The sequence below is a fragment of the Suncus etruscus genome, chromosome 6 (genome assembly GCF_024139225.1).
Source record: "Suncus etruscus isolate mSunEtr1 chromosome 6, mSunEtr1.pri.cur, whole genome shotgun sequence".
Lineage (NCBI taxonomy): Eukaryota > Metazoa > Chordata > Mammalia > Eulipotyphla > Soricidae > Suncus > Suncus etruscus.
Window position 1 is genome coordinate 2,897,510 of NC_064853.1, and position 17,386 is coordinate 2,914,895.

The window sequence follows — 17,386 nt, forward strand, 5'->3', positions numbered from 1 at the left end:
TGGGATTGGCAGCCTGAGGTAAGAAGATCCAAGAGAACTGACCCCCCTTTTCTGTTTGGTTTTGAGACCACTCCCTGCAGTGCTCAAGCTGACTCCTAGCTTCTGTGCTGAGGCAGGGGTCAGGGGGAGCGGGTGAAGCCTCATTCCCCTTCCCTTTCTCCTTGGGTAACTTGACCTTACCTGCAAGACCCTGCCCATTACTGGGAGGGGTCTTGGAAAAGGTAGATTAGGCCTTTGGCCTAGGGGATTGGGGCTCTCTCGCTTCTGGTCTTTGGCCAGCATGGAGGTCAAAGGGAAGACGGCTAAAAGGAGTTAAGAGGCAGGGCAAGCTAAGAATAGCAAATGCTTAATAGGTTATGATATAGGCCACACATGTGGTGGATAGGGATGAATAAAGTTGATGCTTCCTGATGCCTGTCTCTGGATGAGTCTGATTCCGCCGTTCACCTAAACCTGGGACCCGCCAGCTGAATGGGGGTTGCGGAGCCACGTGGCCTGGGATGGCAGAGAAAAATCCATCCTTCACCATCCACCACCATCATTAATTATTTAATACTACAAGCAGGCATGCCATATTGGGTTTATTGGGTTCGCCACATGAGAGGCAAGCACCCTCCCCGCTGTGTATTGCTTTGACCTTTGACCCTTGATCCCCCTTTTTTGTGTTGTGACTTCTCATCAGCACCTCATGCAGGCACTAACCTGTTTGCTGGGCTCCTGTCTGTCACTCGGTGGAGTTCCCCAACCCCTGCTAACCGCCCTCCTTCCACTCTGTTCTAGAACCTTCCTTCGCTGAGCGCCTGACGGCTCCATGTATCCCGAGTCCACCACCGGCTCCCCGGCTCGGCTGTCGCTGCGACAGACAGGCTCCCCCGGCATGATCTACAGGTGACCCCACGGGGCAGACAGAAGGCATACATGGGATATGGGGGGTCTGGATTAGCCTCCTGCCTGAACCTTCCAGAACAGAGACAGAGTGGCCCAACCTCTCTTTCTGCCCCCAGCGCCCCAACTCCTGGAACCCCCAGTTCCAGCCTTGGTGGCCTTCCCAGAACCCAGTTCCCAGGTCCCGGCAGGGTGGGGGCTTCCCGGGACCCCCAGGTGGGAGGGAGCCACTTTTAGACCCATTGAGAAACAGCCCTGAATCTGGGGCCTTTCTAGACCATCTGAGGGGCCTCCGGAGAAAGGGATGCTCCCTTCATCGAGGTCCCGGCACGGCAGAGACCTGGTGTGTGGCAGGCAGGGTCCCTCCCTGGGGGGGCTTCTGTGTCCCCCCTTCCTCTCCCTCTCTCTGGCTCTAAGCCCTAGACTCAGCCCTGCATGGGGGGACCCCAGGGAGGGCTCGGATGACTGCGCATTTCCCTCCTCGGCCACTGGGCGGTGCTGCTGCCCGACACCGGGTCTCAGTGGCTCCTGGGTTAAGGGAGGGCGGACTGGAGCCCACCTTGACCTTGACGCCAGTGTGGGTTCTCTCTCTCTCTCGCTCTCTCTCTCGCTCTCTCTCTCGCTCTCTCTCTCTCTCGCTCTCGCTCTCTCTCTCGCTCTTGCTCGCTCGCTCTCGCTCTCTCTCGCTCTCGCTCTCTCCCCCCTCTCTTCCTTCCAATGCTTGCCGCAGCACTCGGTATGGGAGCCCCAAAAGGCAGCTGCAGTTTTACAGGTAACCCCCTTCGATTCACCCCTGCACTCCCCAGCTCCTTGGGCCATGCCGGGAGCCAGTGTGGACACCACAGGGCTCCTGCCCCCACATCCTCCCTATCACCCCTTCAGTCTGCTTCCTTTCCCCTTCCTCTCTCCCAACCCTCACTCCCTTCCTCTCTCTCCCAATCACTCTTTCTGCTGTGTCAGGAATGCCACTTGCTGGTGCTGGACGTTGGCACAGGGGTCAGGGGTGGGGCTGGTCACAGGTGGGTTCTGGTCAGTGGTGGTGCTGCAATGCTGGGTGCTGGGGTCAGTGTTGGGTGCTGGGTCCTGAGTAGGTGCTGGTCAGTGCATCTGTATGAGATGCTGGTCATAGTTGCTGTGTTCATATCCGTGTCGCACTGGTGCTGGTTGGTGCCAGGTGCCACCTTGACACAGCCCTAGCCCCAGCCCTGTTCTCCGTGTCTCCATCATCTCCATGGCCCTGAACTACTCCTCCTGGTGCTTCTGAGGCCTCTTCCTGGCAGCTCTGAAACACCACCACCCCCATCCAGCTGCTCCATCAGGAAGTCTGAGCTCTGGCACCACCGATGGGGGCCCACCTGCACATGCGTGTGCATACGTGTGTGTCACATGGGTGTGTATATGGACACATGTTAGTGCCTACGTGCGTAGTATGGCCAGCACATAGCCGGAGTTGTGTGTGCAGACCTGGGAGCAGCTTTGTGGTGCCCCCCCCAATGTTTTTTTTTCTTTTGTTTTTAACTTTACTGATTGATTGGTTTTTGGGCCACACCCAGTGGCACTTAGGGGTCACTCCTGGCTGGCTCTGCACTCAGAAATCCCCCACTGCAGGCTGGGGGACCCTATGGGATGCCGGGAACCATATCAAACCGGGTTCCTCCTAGGTTGGCAGCGTACAAAGCAAATGTCCTACCGCTGTGCTATATCTCAACCCCTCCACCCCTCCATCCTCCCGGATGTTTCTGATTCGAGAGACAGTCTAGCACAGTGGTCCTCAAACTATGGCCCGCGGGCCACCTATTGGATTTGTATCTGTTTTGTTTCTTCATTGCAAAATAAGATATATGCAGTGTGCATCAGAATTCGTTCATGAGTTTTGTTTTTACTAGAGTCAGACCCTCCAATGGTCTGAGGGACAGTGAACTGGTCCCCTGTTTAAAAGTTTGAGGACCCCTGGTCTAGCATCTTCAGAACCAGGGAGGGGACCGACCCTTGAGGCACCAGGGCTTCCCGAAGGCCTCCTGGAGGAGGTTCACCCTGTGGGCAGCTTGCAGGAGTTGGAGCCTTCCAGGGAGCACCAGCCCACAGCCTGACCCTTGGGAGCTCCATGACAAACAACCTGTTTTCACATGCTGTGGAGGTCCTGAACCCCGTATCTTATACCTTATACCTATCAGCTGGCTCAGGGGTCTCTGCTGATCCTCAGCAGACAGGGGCTGCTCTCTGATGCCACTGACTTGCCCTCAGGAGATGGCCAGTCCCCACCTGAGCCCTTCTCTCCTCCAGGGCAGAGGCCACATCTGTCTATTGGCTGCCCATGTGGCAGACAGGGGCTCTGAGTCTATGGCTGTGCCTGAAGGTCCGGGAGCAGGAGCCCAGATGGGAAGTGAGGGCCAGTGGTGAAACAGGCTTCACAGCCTTGCATGGGGTAGGGGGAGCCTCTGCAGAGACGGGGTGCAGAGGATACCTGGTGGCTGCCCCTCTCCCTGCACCCTGAGCCCCTCCCCGAGCTTTGCCCTGGGGGCCCCATGTGCCCTGCGTGAGCTGCCCTGGCACCTCATAACATCAGGGTCTTGTCATCAGCCTACCACTGGCTCTGCGCAGCCCAAATCCGGAACCTTCCAGAACCTTCCGTTCATTTATAGAAGCGAGCAGAATAATGCAGAGCCGTGGGGGAGGCACTTCCTGTGGAGAGGTCCAGGCGTCCTGTGGCACAGGGAAGAGTGGGGACTCGCATGGTCTGTGGTCCGTGGACTGCTGCCCCTCACCTATGGACTGGGATGGGTGGCCTGAGCACTGGAGGATGAGCCGGGGACTTGGCAAGGGGGACCAGCAGGACCCCAGGGGGCTGGAACCAGAGCTAGCCTGCCGCTTGTAGGACCAAGCTGCCCGCCCCTGCCCTCCCTGGCTGGCTTTTAGGCTCGTGAATAATTCAGCCCCTTGCGTGGAGCCGAGGCGCCTAATAGGGCTAAAGCAGCCTTTGCCAGCAGGCGGGACCCGCGTGTGTGCCTGTGGTGCGGGACCTGCCTCGCTCTCCTCTGGCTCTCTGGCTCTCTCGCTCAAGCCTCTCACGCCTGCTCGCTCAGCTCGCTCGCTGCCTCTCTAATAGAGCGGCGAGCAGCGGTGCAGGAAGGTAGGTGGCCATCTGGGATCAGTCCCAGTCTGGGGGGTGGGTGCTGCTTGAGGGGCAAGCATCCAGGGGATGGGGACACGGAGTTCAGGATGCACTTTGCTGATGGGAAATAAGACCCTCGAGATGGCTTCAAAGCAGGAAAAAACAATATCCTTCCGCTTTCCCCAAATGCTGCCTGCCTGCACCCCGCCAGGCAGAGGGTTCCGTAGGTGGACCCCCAGTCCGGAGTCCACCAGGACAGTGGGAGGATGGGTGTGTGTGTGTGAGAGAGATAGGGGAGGGGGAGAGGGAGAGAGAAAGAGAGAGAGAGAGAGAGAGAGAGAGAGAGAGAGAGAGAGAGAGAGCTGGCATGGGGGTTGGAAGTGCTGCTTGGCGGGGCCTTGGCTGGATGTCGAATGTTCTGGAAGCTGGCTCTGACCTGGCCTCAGCCGTGTGCTCCCCGGAACGGCCCTGACCCTGGCTGCCCATTCCTTGGCTGTTCCCCGAGCCCGCTCGCTTGTCATCTCCGAGAGAGACAGTCCAGGGTGTCCACAGCCATCGCCAAAACGGCCACCCACTCAGAAACTCAGGGACAGCACTATGGCTGCCTACGGCTTAATGAGGTCAGTGTCTTCCTCCGCCTTCTTGGGTCCCTGAGCCGGGTGTCCCCAGGGCCCGTCCACCAGAATAGATTGGCCAAAGGCAGGCCGGGTGCTGAAAGGAAAGATTTGGGAGACGCTGTCTTCTAGCTCGTCCCCTCGCTCCCTTGGGTTAGGGCTGCCCGGGGAAGGGGCCCTGAGGGAGAGCCTGACTCCCCTTATCCCACCCCAAAGCATAGGGCTGAGGACCCAGACACCGAAATCAGAGTGTCTGCTCGGGGCCACCCAGGGGCTGGGCTCCGCATCCTGCAGTTTCTGTCCTGGACAGTCCGGTCCCTTGTCACCGCCATCCAGGAACCCAGAGGTCTCAGTGCTTTTATCCTGGCCAGAGCATGGCAACCTCGAGGACCTGGGCCATGTTTCCCATTACCCCACGTCCCGCACAGGTCCCTCAGGCCACAAATTTCCCAGTGGCCATCCCAGGGGACACCCCAGATCTGGCCTGATTCATATCACCCGGGCCAAGAATGGTATCTCCTATGCCAGGCTCTCAGTCCTGCCCCTGCCCTGCCTGGCACTAGACACACACTGCCTGGTGGGGGAGGTACAAATAGGCCCCCCAGTTTTCCTGTGCCGACCCTATATGGGCCTGGGGGCAGGTGGGGCTACCTGGGCGAGGCGAGGCGGGTCCCGTCCGGCCCAAAACTGGGCCATCTCTGCTCGGCCATCTCTGACCTGGCCCGGGGTCCACTCGCTCATGCTGTCCCTGGGCACCGCCCCACCGTGGCTGCATGTTTCTCGCCAGCAGTGTCTTGAAAGCTAATGGTTATTGATCTGCGCCTGGCTGGGGACCTTCCTGAGCGTCCGAGGGGGGCTGGGCTATTCGGGGAAGAGGTTCCGCAGCCACAGCCTGCTGGCCCAGCCCCAGGGAGGCCCAAGGGATCCGCTCTCACCCAGGCTAGGCTGGCAGCCAGGGTGCTAGGATGGGACCACTGCCCGGCCCATGGGCACAGAGGGGAGGCGGGAGGGTGCAAGGGGAAGATGGCAAGATGCAGAGGAGAAGCAGAGGGTGAAGGTGAAAATCCCCTAGGTGAGGGCTGGAGAGATAGCACAGCAGTGCAAGATATTTGCCTTGCACGCAGTAGACCCAGGACAGACAGTGGTTCAAATCCCTGCATCCCATAGGGTCCCCTGACCCTGCCAGGAGTGATTTCTGAGCAGATCCACGAGTAAGCCCTGAGCATTGCCAGGTGTAACCCAAAAACAACAACAAAAAAAAAGAAAGAAAGAAGTAAGGAAGGAGAGAAGGGAGGCAGGGAGGGAGGGAGGGAGGGAGGGAGGGAGGGAGGGAGAGAGAGAGAGAGAGCGAGAAAGAAAGAAAGAAAGAAAGAAGGAAGGAAGGAAGGAAGGAAGGAAGGAAGGAAGGAAGGAAGGAAGGAAGGAAGGAAGGAAGGAAGGAAGGAAGGAAGGAAGGAAGGAAGGAAGGAAGGAAGGAAGGAAGGAAGGAAAATCCCGAGGTGGGCACAGCAGAGTCCAGCTGCTGGGTTTGTCCCCTCGAACCCTGCACCCTGACCACACTTTCCGTCACAGCGCCTGTGGAGGCCATGGAAGAACCAGACCAAGGGCAAATGGGCAGGGGGTCCCTCTTCTGTCTCTCTCCCACCACTTCTGGGGGACCTTGCGGGCGACTTCTGCCCTGTCCAGCCTGGACCCCGCCTGTCCTTCGTCCCCCTCGCACACCTGGGGCTCTCCCCTCTGCAAATCCCTGCTCTCTCTTCCTGCAGCAACTCCAGGGTCCCAGACATGGAGCTGTGGGTGTCTCAGAGGGTCCCACCCAGCATGGCCCACTCGGGGATGGGGTCCCTGGAGGGGCTGGGACAGGAGGGGGCGTCGCACTGTGGTAATAAGAGTAGCTCAGGCACCTGCTGCCTTGTGGCCTGCAGGGAAGGAAGGTATCATCTGGTTTTATCTGGAACCGAACCTTCCACAGCACCCCAACCGTGCGGCATCCCAGGGGCTACATGCATGTTCATGGCACCCACCACATCCCCAAGGCCGCCTGCCATGTGCCTGGAATGCAGCTTCGCTGGGTGCTCAAGCCAGGGCAGAACAGGGGCCATCCTGAGCCTCTGTCACCGTGGTCCAAGACAGGCGTGCAGCTGGAGCTGAGGTGGGCAGCGGACTCTCCACCTAGGGTCCCTCAGTGCTCCCCAGCTGAACGTGGCAGCCCCCAGGCCAGGCAGGGCCATGCTGTCCATGACATACAGTGAGAGTCTACGGAGCGTGAGCAGCCGCTGCCCCTCGGACTGGGCAGTGCCCGCCGTGCGCCAGGCGGACGCACTGGAGCTGCGGCGGCTGCGGGAGGTGCGGGCGGCTGCCCAGGCCAAGAACATGGAGAGTTTCCTGCGCACGCACGGCCTCTCCCTGGACAGCTGCACCGCCCAGCGCACGGGCATGAAGTACCGGTAAGGGCCAGCGCCTGGGGAGGCCGTGGGGGTCAGGGGCAGGCAGCTGGGCTGTGGGCCGACTGTGGATGAACAGCTCTCCCGGCCCAGGATGAAAACTATCAGAGGCTCAGTCCTTCAGCACAAACCCCAAGATGGAGACTAAGTGCAAAAAAGGCCAAACTGCCTTTTCCTGACACAGGTCCGGACCAGGCAGGTCAGGTAGCTCAGCAGTCGGGGCACCTAGCCCCGAGCCCAAACTTGGTGCCTCACTGCCCGCCCAGCTGTGGCCCGAAGGGTCCAACAGTGTGACACTGGAATGTTTTAGGGCTCAAGCTTGACCATTCCAGTGCTCGTGTGACTTCTGCCCTTTGACCTCTGCCCTGTGGGCTTGGCCTGGCTCTGGAGGGGAAGCTTGGACCTCAGGATTCACCAGACACACCCCCAACTCGGCCTGGCAGTGCTCTTGAAGGCTTTTCATGGGTGTAGGGGTGCCCCAGGTGCTGTGGGGTATCTGGAACCAGGGAAGGCCCCAGGGCTGTGTTCCTCACTACTAACCTGGCACAGACTGGGCAATTGGGGGACCCCTCAGAAGAGCAGCACCCCTGCCATTGTTTCCTGTTTCTTGGGGGGTGGACTCTGGTGACACCCAGCCTTTGAGAGCATAGCCAGCCAGATTGGGGTGTTGAGGTGTTGGGGTGCAGGGACCCAGCTGTTATGTGAACCCACTTCAGGGAGGCCTGACCATGTCCCAGCCTTTCCAGGGAATGTCCTGTCCCTTGGGGTGCCTGGATTTGTCTCCTGACCACGGCACCCGGAGGACTCGGCAGAATCCCAAGGGTCCCTGAGGTGGAAGGAGAGGGACAGGATGGCCCAAGGACACAGCAGCCAGATGGTCAGGCCAGGGAAGGCGCTGAGCTCACAGTGGCCCTAGAACCAACTAGTGGTTCTGTCAGGCCCAGGGGTCCCTCTGAGGGTCTAGGGTGGAGGAGAGGGGGAGCCCCCGGAGCAGGACTCAGGCACCACCTCCCAAAACTGTCTGGATGAGGGGCCCTGCGTGCCCTTGGGAGGTCTGAGAGCTGCTGGGCATGCAGGGCCAAGGTTGGGGGCCTGAGAGTGAGGGCAGGGCTAGGGGGACCTCTTCCTCCCTCTCCCCCTCTATCCTCTCTCTTTCCCTTTCTCCCCCCCCCCCACCCCCCATGGCTCTTACCATTGAGCAGCTCAGCCAATAGTCCTGTGTGGTCCTTTGTGACCAGTTTTGGGGTGTGTTGTGGCTCTGAGATGTGGGGTTATGGGGTGGGGAATTCACTCATGTGGGGCTTCGAGGCTCTCACTGTACTTGGAGGAGGAGGAGGAGGAGGGACTGGCTGGGACTCACCTGATGCATGTGTGTGTGTTCATGTGTGCTCCTGATTACATGCCTGCACACGTGTGTGGGGAGGCATGATGATGAAGAGCCCCAGTGGGGTCCAATGGTGCGACACTAGAATGTGGGAGGCTCAAGCTAGACCAATCCAGTGCTGGCATGACCTCTGCTCTTTGACCTCTGCTCTGTGGGCTTAGCCTGGCTCTGGAGGGAAGGTTGGACCTCAGGATTCACCAGACACAGCCCTGAGCACCCCCAATTTGCCCTTTGGTCAGCAGATGCCTGAAACGGCAGGACAGACGATCCCCACACCCGGGAGCACCTGACGAGGCAGCCACAGAGCCAGGCTGGACACTGCTGCCCATGGGCAAGCGGCATCTCTCAAAATAGCTGGCACGGGGAACATGCCGACTCTATCGGGGGTCCCTGTGCTCTCTCCTTCCTCTGATCCATCCGTGATGTGCCCTGGGTCAGGTCTGGAGGCTCCTCCATGGGCTGAGCTAGCTGCCATCTGAGTGCTGCATCCGGGGTTCTGCCTGCCACGTGCCCACCCAGTGCCCTCTGCTCCATGAATATTTGCCGCCACCACTTCTGCACGGCTGTGTGGAGCCCGAGTCAGACTTCTGGTCTCCCCTCCAGATCCTCAGGGAGCTGCAGTTGAACCCCAGAACCCAGGGAGTTTCTGCCCTATTGGTGCCCAAGAGAGACACAGGCAGTGCGGCCCTCAAGACCAGGATAGGAGACCCAGCAAAGCTGGGGGTGGGGGGAGCTGTCAGCAGCCCTCCCCATCAACTGGTCCCAGGACATCTAATCTCCCCCAGGCAGCATTGGCTCCTCCTGGGTTGTTAGAAGCCCCAGCCCCAAGTGGCCAGCATGAAGGTGTCCCTCCTGTGCTCTGAGCACAGCCTCTAGGTCCAGGCACCTGGCACCAGCAGCCCCAGCCTGTCTCGAGTGTTCGTGGCCACTTGCTCACATTGGCCCTAGCAGCCTGGAGCCTGGGGCAGCAGTGGGCATGGGCCCCCAGTACTGGCCAGCAAGAAGCTGGCCAGGATGAGGCTTAGGTAGAAGACAGAGTGGAGTGGCAGGCACTGTGGATCTGGGGGACAGAGGGGGTGGACGCTGAACTCCCTCAGGATAGTTAGAGGGTACAGGATGGGAATGAAATTCAGGCTTCAGGGTCTGCCTCAAAGTGTCTTCAAGTGTGGAGGGGATTGACTAAGGGGTGAAAGCTTCTTATTTCCTAGAGGGGGCTGGGATTCAGACAAGCCCCCAGGGAACCCCCAGAGCCCAGCCTCAGCCCCAGCAGCTCCCGTGGCTCAATCTTAGCCATTGCACTGGGAAATGGGGGTCTCAGCTTTTGTTCCCCCTAGTGACTCGCTGTGTATACCCATCTCTAGGGGGCCACTCCTGCCCTGACCAGAGGAGTCCTAAGGTCACAGCTGCCCCCAGGGACAGTCCTGCCACCACAGCCTGACACTGGGGCCAGCTCTGATCTGGTGGCACTCAGCTGAGAATGGGGGTTCTGTCTTTATAGAAGACTTTATGGAACCATTTTGGGAATCTGATTTTATGGGGGGTCTGGAGCCGTACTAGGGGTTTGCCTGCTGCTGGGACGGGGGCCATCTTGGGAGTCTGACTCATTAGTTGTGCTACGGATGCTCAGGGGACCACACTGGGCTGCGGGGACCCCAAACCAAAGCATCGGAGGTGGGATGCACCAGGACTCAGATCACGACCCAGGTCTCAGCCTCTGAGCTTCATCCCAAGGACACCCTGAGTTCTGCTCTTTTGAAGTTGGGGGCTCTAAAACAGCGCTCAGTGATCTACTCTTGGATCAGTGCTCAGGGGGGCCTTGTGTTACAGGCAACTATGCCCAGTGTGTGCTCCCGCTCGCTGAGCCTTTCTTGAGTCCTGAATTCTGAATTTCACGAGGGTCTGTGACTGCCAGATTCGGAGGTGCACTGTTCCATGCCGCTGACCAAGGCTTTGTCCAAAGTCCTCCTTAGCTACTCGGTTGACCTCAGGCAAGACGGGCCAGTGAGGGAAACCAAGGTTGGAGCCTGAGATCTCACCAACTGCTTTATTGTTCGACTCAGAGGAGAAAATGGGGACCAGACCAGTTTCCTTTTTTTTTTTTTTTTTTTTGGGGGGGGTTTTTTGGGCCACACCCGGTAACGCTCAGGGGTTACTTCTGGCTATGTACTCAGAAGTTGCTCCTGGCTTGGGGGACCATATGGGACACCGGGGGATCGAACCGCGGTCTGTCCAAGGCTAGCGCAGGCAAGGCAGGCACCTTACCTTCAGCGCCACCGCCCGGCCCCCGAGACCAGTTTCCTAAGGGGGTGTCCCCATGAGCTGTGGACCCTCCCCACCTCCAAGCCTTCTTGCTTCCATCTGGAGGCTCTAAAGAACATTTCAGGGTCTCTGAGAGAGAGTATAGCAGGAAGGGTGTGCACATGGCCAACCTGGTTTGATCCCCAGGATCCATAGGATCCCCTGAGCTGCCAGGAATGATCCCTGAGCACAGAGCCAGGGATTACCGGAGCACTGCCAGATGTGCCCCCCTCAAAAAAAAAAAGCATTCTAGTCTGCCTCACGGAGCCTCTTAAGAGGGGTGTGCCCAGGTTTGGGGACCCCCAAGCACATCAGTAGCCTCTGACTCATCTCCAGACGAGCTAGGCCAGTGGTGCCACATAACGCAGATGCGGGAGGAATTGAGGGATCAGGTGTGACGTCACGGGTGCCCTGAAGGCAGGGGTGTTGGTGCAGAGCTGGCCTCAGGGGCTGGGGCTAAGGGACTGGACAGAGGCTGGGCTCAAGGGCTGGACTGAGGCTGGGCTCAGGGACTTGGACAGTGAGTTGCAGGGTCCCTGCGGTGGCCCCAGTGGTTCATGTCAGCAACAGGACGTCCTGGAACAGGAGGCGTCTCCTCGGGGCCCTTGTCTGTCCCAGCCTCTGCTTTGAGGCTTAGGTATTGGGGAGCAGAGACAGTCTGGGAAGGACGAGGCAGCACCAAGCACCTAGCACTGAGCACCGAGCACCTGGCCAGCGGGCCAAGTGTCTCAGAGTGGCTGAGCACTGAGGCCCCGAAAGCAAGTGGCAGACAAATAGGAGGGTAGCTGGGCTAAACACGGGCCATGGCACAGCCAGGGTGTTCTACAGGGCCCAGCCCAGGGCAGGGGCACCCCAAGGGGTGAGCTCAGCCCCCAGGGCCCCGCCTGGCACTGGAAATTCACTCAGTCTTTTTTCCAGGAACCTGGGAAAGTCTGGCCTGCGGGTCTCCTGTCTGGGACTCGGTGAGTGCTACCAGGGATGGGCGGTGTGGGGTGCTCCCCGGGGGTGGGGTGGGTGTTCCCCTGCAGAAGTGGGGGCCCAATGACCATAGCAGCCAGGAAGGCTTGGAGCAGCAGAGCTTTACAGCCTTGGGAGGACGAGAAAACTACCAGGATCCCTGGTACGCACACACATAACAGCACTTTATATCCATACGTAGCACACACACAACACACAAACCCACACACATACATGCATATATGGGATCCCCACATGTACACAGCGCATGTACACACAAAAACGGCACACATTTATCTGCACACACATGTACTGTGCTCACATGACCACACATAAGGCCTGAGTGATAGCGCAGTGAGAAGGGCACAGCGCTTACCTTGCACGCCAGCCAACCTGGGTTCCATCTCTGGCCCCAAAGGTAGCCTCCAAGTCCCACCAGGTGTGGCCCCAAAACAACAACAACAACAACAACAAATATATATACCACAATAATCACTACACACACACATATGTGTGTGCGCTTGGGCCCTGGGGTGAGGGCGGGTATCCTTGCTATGGCCCTGACAAGCCTGCATGTCCCTTGCAGGAACATGGGTCACCTTCGGCGGCCAGGTCACGGACGAGGTAAGAGGAGCCACTTCCTACCCCATTCTCAACAGAGAAGGTCCAGAGCAGGCCCCAATGGGCACCAGAACTGAGCTGGCCCTGGGGTCTCCAGGAGCTCCAAGAGACCCAGGGACTCCTGTCCCTTCACTGCCCGGTCCTCGCGGGTCAGGAACAGGCAGGGTCAGGCAACCTATGTGCCCAGACACTCACTGGGTGCCAGTCCAGAGAGATGCCCCAGCCGTGCCCTGCTGGCCCTGAGCCAGGCTGCCCCTGCCCTCTGGCCATCCTGAGGGCTGCATCCACGCAGTGGGGTGCGAGAGCCTTTGCTGAAGGGACTGTGACCCGGAAGTGTGGGGTCTGCCTGAAAAATCCCCATAAAAATTTCTGAGCACATCTGCCTAAGATCACGCCACTCACCTGCAGGAGACCCTACAGCCTCTGAGTCTAGATGACACCCTTCATTGGTTTTTTCTCTATTTGGGGGGGCAGGAAAAGGAACCACACTTACACTATCCGAACATTACTCCCAGTGACACTGGGGGGCGCTGCGGTGCCGGGTACCAGCCTGGGCCTTCATCAAGCACACTTGCAGTGATCCTCAAACTATGGCCCGCGGGCCACATATTGTATTTGTATCTGTTTTGTTTCTTCATTGCAAAATAAGATACGTGCAGTGTGCATAAGAATTCGTTCATAAGTTTTGTTTTTACTAGAGTCAGACCCTCCAATGGTCTGAGGGACAGTGAACTGGCCCCCTGTTTAAAAAGTTTGAGGACCCCTGAAGCACAGCCTGGCTAGGTATTTGCTGGCCTGTCCCCAGCTGCTGACACCGGAGGGGGGGGGCGGGGAGCAAGCTCTCTGCCTGGCCATCTGCGGGGCGAGGTCGGGAGTTTTCAAGTCTATAGACATTTTCTTTCCTTTGGTTTTTGGGCCACACCCAGCGGCATTCAAGGGTTACTCCTGACTCTAAGGTTAGGAATCTTTCCTGGCTCTCCTTAAGGGCCCTCTAGGATGCAGGGGATCAAACCCCAGTCGACTGCAAGATAAGTGTCCTCCACAGTGTGCTATCGCTTCTGCCCTGGGGACTTGTTTTTTGTTTTTGTTTTTTTTTTTGTTTTTTTTGTTTTTGTGCACACCCGGCGGTGCTCAGGGGTTACTCCTGACTGTCTGCTCAGAAATAGCTCCTGGCAGGCACGGAGGATGGACCATATGGGACACCGGGATTCAAACCATTCACCTTAGGTCCTGGATCGGCTGCTTGCAAGGCAAACGCCGCTGTGCTATTTGTTTTTTTTTTTTTTTTTTTTTTTTTTTTTGTGGTTTTTGGGTCACACCCAGCAGTGCTCAGGAGTTATTCCTGGCTCCATGCTCAGAAATTGCTCCTGGCAGGCACGGGGGACCATATGGGACGCTGGGATTCGAACCGATGACCTTCTGCATGAAAGGCAAATGCCTTACCTCCATGCTATCTCTCCAGCCCCTGTGCTATTTGTTTTGAGGGCAGCAATCTGCAGGTACTGGGGCTCAGAATCACCCCCAGTGGTGTGAGAAAGATCTGTGCTCCCAACTGCACACAAGCCCCTTAAATCCATTTCCCTGGTTCCCAAACAGGCCCCTTGAACCATTTTTATTGTGCCTCAAATAAGAACTTGAATAGCATTGGTTGTGTGACCCATTTTTGAGGGGTCCCCAAACAGTGCTTAGGGACCCCCAAGGCCTCCCAGCAACACTCGGGTCCCTAGGCAAACAGTTCAGTGCTCAGACCTAAGTGCTCTGGTGTCAGTATAGCTAGCCCTGAAGTTTGGAGATGGGACTCGAACTTTTCCCCATGCTGGCATTGCTCCAGCCCTCTCCTTCGCATCCCCACCGAAGCCACCATCTTGAGCAACCCTATGGCCAAGTGTCTACTCGCCACACCCACAATTCACTTGCCAGCCGCTGGACCCCTCACCCACCTCACCCCGGTGTCTCACCCAGTGCACACCTTGCATACATGGAGGCTCCCTGTGTGAATTGGGGACCCCACCCAGTGTCTGCTAAGCCTCTTTCTTGGGATCCAACTCCAATGCTCCTCCCTCTTTCCCACCGCTCCATCTCTGAGTTCCCCAGGAGTTGGGGGTCCCACATGGTGCACCCCACTTGCCTCCCTCCAGATGGCAGAGCAGCTGATGACCTTGGCCTATGACAATGGCATCAACCTCTTTGACACGGCGGAGGTGTATGCGGCCGGCAAGTGAGTGTCTTTCGGTGGGGGGTGGCAGTGTCTGCCCCCTCACCCCCCTCGCTCTTGTGGGTGCCCAGAAGCACCGCCCAGTGGGTGGGAGAAGCTGTGAAATCTGCCTGTTCCCAGCCCCTGAGCAGCCAGAGCAGAAGGAGCCTGTGGTTTGGGGGGAGGCTCGCCACTCCATCCACAGTGCTCCTCAGCTCATGTGGGGGCAAGAGGAACATTTTTGCTCCCAAAGGAGTTTTGGGTGAATCCAGAGCTGCAGAGCCAGGCGAGGTCCGGGGACAGGGAGGGAGACAATGGCCCACTTGGCACATACCCCGCTGTTTTAGAAGCAAGAAGCAGGGTGCATATACATTTATGTCGAGACATAAACGCATGTGCTGTGTGGGCACATGCATGTGCCATGTATGTAAACATGACATCACGTATGTGTGTGGACTGAGTGTGTGGACACATGCCTAACATACATGTGAACATGTCTGCCACACAAGTACACTGATACTTGAATACATGCCTGTAGCATGTGTGAACATGACATCACATGGGTGTGTTGCTATGTGACCGCATGCTTGTAATATATGCGAGCCTGTCATTGCAAGGGTGTGCTGATACATGAAGGTGCATGTGAGCGTGTCTGTCACATGTGAGTGTGTTGGTACTTGAGCATACCTACCTTAACATACATGTGAAAATGCATGTGCTATCATACACATACACACACTGATATGAGAACACACCTTCACACAGTTTCCCAGGCGAAGAGTCATGTACGTCACGCATGTCTGTAGGTACACGCGTGATGCCGTGTGCCTGTGGAGCTCGCACATGTTCCCCTAGACATGGGAAAGTCTGTAAACGGGCCACCCTTGACCCTGCACCATCCCTGCGGTGACCCTGTCTGGAAAGCACCACACGGCTGCATTTCTAGTGTTTGCCGTGTGCCCAGCTGAGGCCGCTGCCCACAGTGCCCAGGCGAACACGGGCTCCTCCCAGCTCCCCTGGGTCCCCAGGCCACGCCGGCGGCTGCTTCTCTGCCCGGTGCCTCTGCTTAAAATTTGGGGCAAGCCATGGGTGCTCTGGTCTCAGGCCCACCCTCCTGTCTCTCCCCTGCAGGGCGGAAATGGTGTTGGGGAACATCATCAAGAAGAAGGGCTGGAGGTAACTTCGTGGGGCGCAGAGTCACTGTCCCTGGAAGCCCCTGACTGTCCCTCCTGGTTCCCATCCCGTCCGGGCACCCCAACACTGGTTTTCTGGGTCCTCCTCTGTGCCTCCTCGGGGTGCCTCCCAGCCCCTGAAAGCTGTTAGCAAGGAAGCAACCCCCAACTTCCTGCGCCAGGCTATCGACCCCTGTGGGAGACAGAAAACAGGAGCACCCCAAACCCTGTAACCACCTCCTTCTCTGCCCACAGACGCTCCAGCCTGGTGATCACCACCAAGATCTTCTGGGGAGGAAAGTAGGTGCACCGTCTGCAGAGTTGGGGGGCAGATGGCCCAGGGCTAGGGGCTGACACAGGAGTGGGGGAAGGAGACAAGACAGTAGGGAATGGGGAGGGGTGCAACCTCCCATGAGGATGAACCCAGGAGTCTACCATGGGCGGGAGCTGGCAGGGAAGCTGGCACCCTGTCGGCTCCCTGTGCTGGCACCGTGTCTGTGGTGACGTGTCCACAATGCCATGTTTGTGCCCCTGTGTCATAGGCATCTGGTAAACTTTTGGTTTGTTTTTGGGCCGTGCCCAGCAGTGCCCAGGGCTTACTTACTACTGGCTCCACACTCAGGGATCCCTCCTGGTGGGGACCGGGGTGACCCTATGGAATGCTGGGGATCCAACCCAGGTCAGCCACTTGCAAGGCAAACACCGTCCCCACTGTACTATGGCTTCGGCCCCACCTCTTGGGCATCTCATCCCGGAAGTGGAAGTGGGTGTCTCAGGCTTCCCCTCCCACCCCACCCCATCTCTACCTGACCTCATGTCACACCCTGTGTTTCAGAGCCGAAACGGAGCGGGGACTCTCCAGGAAACACGTCATTGAAGGTGAGGAGCTCAGGCCCCCCCAAACCTAGACATGAGGTCAACCCCATACCCCCTGCCTCCCGTCCAGCCCCAACAGGAAGTACCCACGGCAGAAAGAGGTACTAGGGCAGCCGGATTGTCTTCAATCTGGCAGGGTCGTCTCCATGCCAGCCAAGACCCTGCTGAGCTGAACCGGGGCACTGTGGACATGTGATCCGAGCACTCCCGGGGTGTCTGGGAGAGCTCGGACAAGGGGACCTGGGCTCTGCCCAAGGAAAGGCCCAAAGGGCAGCTGGAGGCCCCTGTCCGAGTCCATCTCGGGCTGATAAGCCCAGGACCAGGTGAAACACAAATATTGAGTGTTGAGCTTGTGTCCTGCGACTCCCCTATTCGTGGGTCAATGTGGGGGATTCTCTGGTCAGGAGTTTCTGGACAGAATCCCACCATTCACTTTGTCCTTCCTATGGGTGCCTCTATTTCTTTTCTTTTTGGGAGGGGTTTGGTTTATGGTTCACACCCGGTGGTGCTCAGGGATTTGGTTTTGGTGCTCAGGGATTACTCCTGGCTCTGCTCTCAGAAATCGCTCCTGGCAGGCTTGGGGGACCATATGGGATGCCCGAATTCGAACCACCATCCAGCCTGGGTGGGCTGTGTGCAAGGCAAATGCCCTACCACTGTGCTATCCCTCTAGCCCTACTATTTCTTTTCTTGTCTGATTGCTTGGGCCTTGCTGAGGGAATGGGCTTGAGCAATGGAGGCAAAATGCCTGTCCTGGTCTTCCTAAATGCAGGAAAAGCTTCCAGCTCCTCCCCTGGAGTTACTGCAACATTCCCCTTCTAGGAGAGGC

At 58.1% G+C, this 17,386-nt stretch overlaps 1 protein-coding gene across 3 annotated transcripts in view; it reads left to right on the plus strand.

Moving 5' to 3' along the window:
- KCNAB2 (potassium voltage-gated channel subfamily A regulatory beta subunit 2) overlaps positions 1–17,386 on the plus strand; it is a 40,068-nt gene that overhangs the window by 15,672 nt on the left and 7,010 nt on the right. For 2 of the 3 annotated variants that reach the window (XM_049775357.1, XM_049775358.1), the window contains exons 2-9: positions 781–888; positions 1,616–1,657; positions 11,656–11,699; positions 12,281–12,318; positions 14,454–14,533; positions 15,641–15,685; positions 15,937–15,981; positions 16,517–16,560. In XM_049775357.1, coding sequence (XP_049631314.1) covers positions 812–888; positions 1,616–1,657; positions 11,656–11,699; positions 12,281–12,318; positions 14,454–14,533; positions 15,641–15,685; positions 15,937–15,981; positions 16,517–16,560 — 415 coding nt within the window. In that variant the 5' untranslated portion in view covers positions 781–811. Of the gene's footprint in view, positions 1–780; positions 889–1,615; positions 1,658–6,781; positions 7,059–11,655; positions 11,700–12,280; positions 12,319–14,453; positions 14,534–15,640; positions 15,686–15,936; positions 15,982–16,516; positions 16,561–17,386 lie in introns of those variants that run through there. The other variant, XM_049775359.1, reaches the window with a different exon arrangement.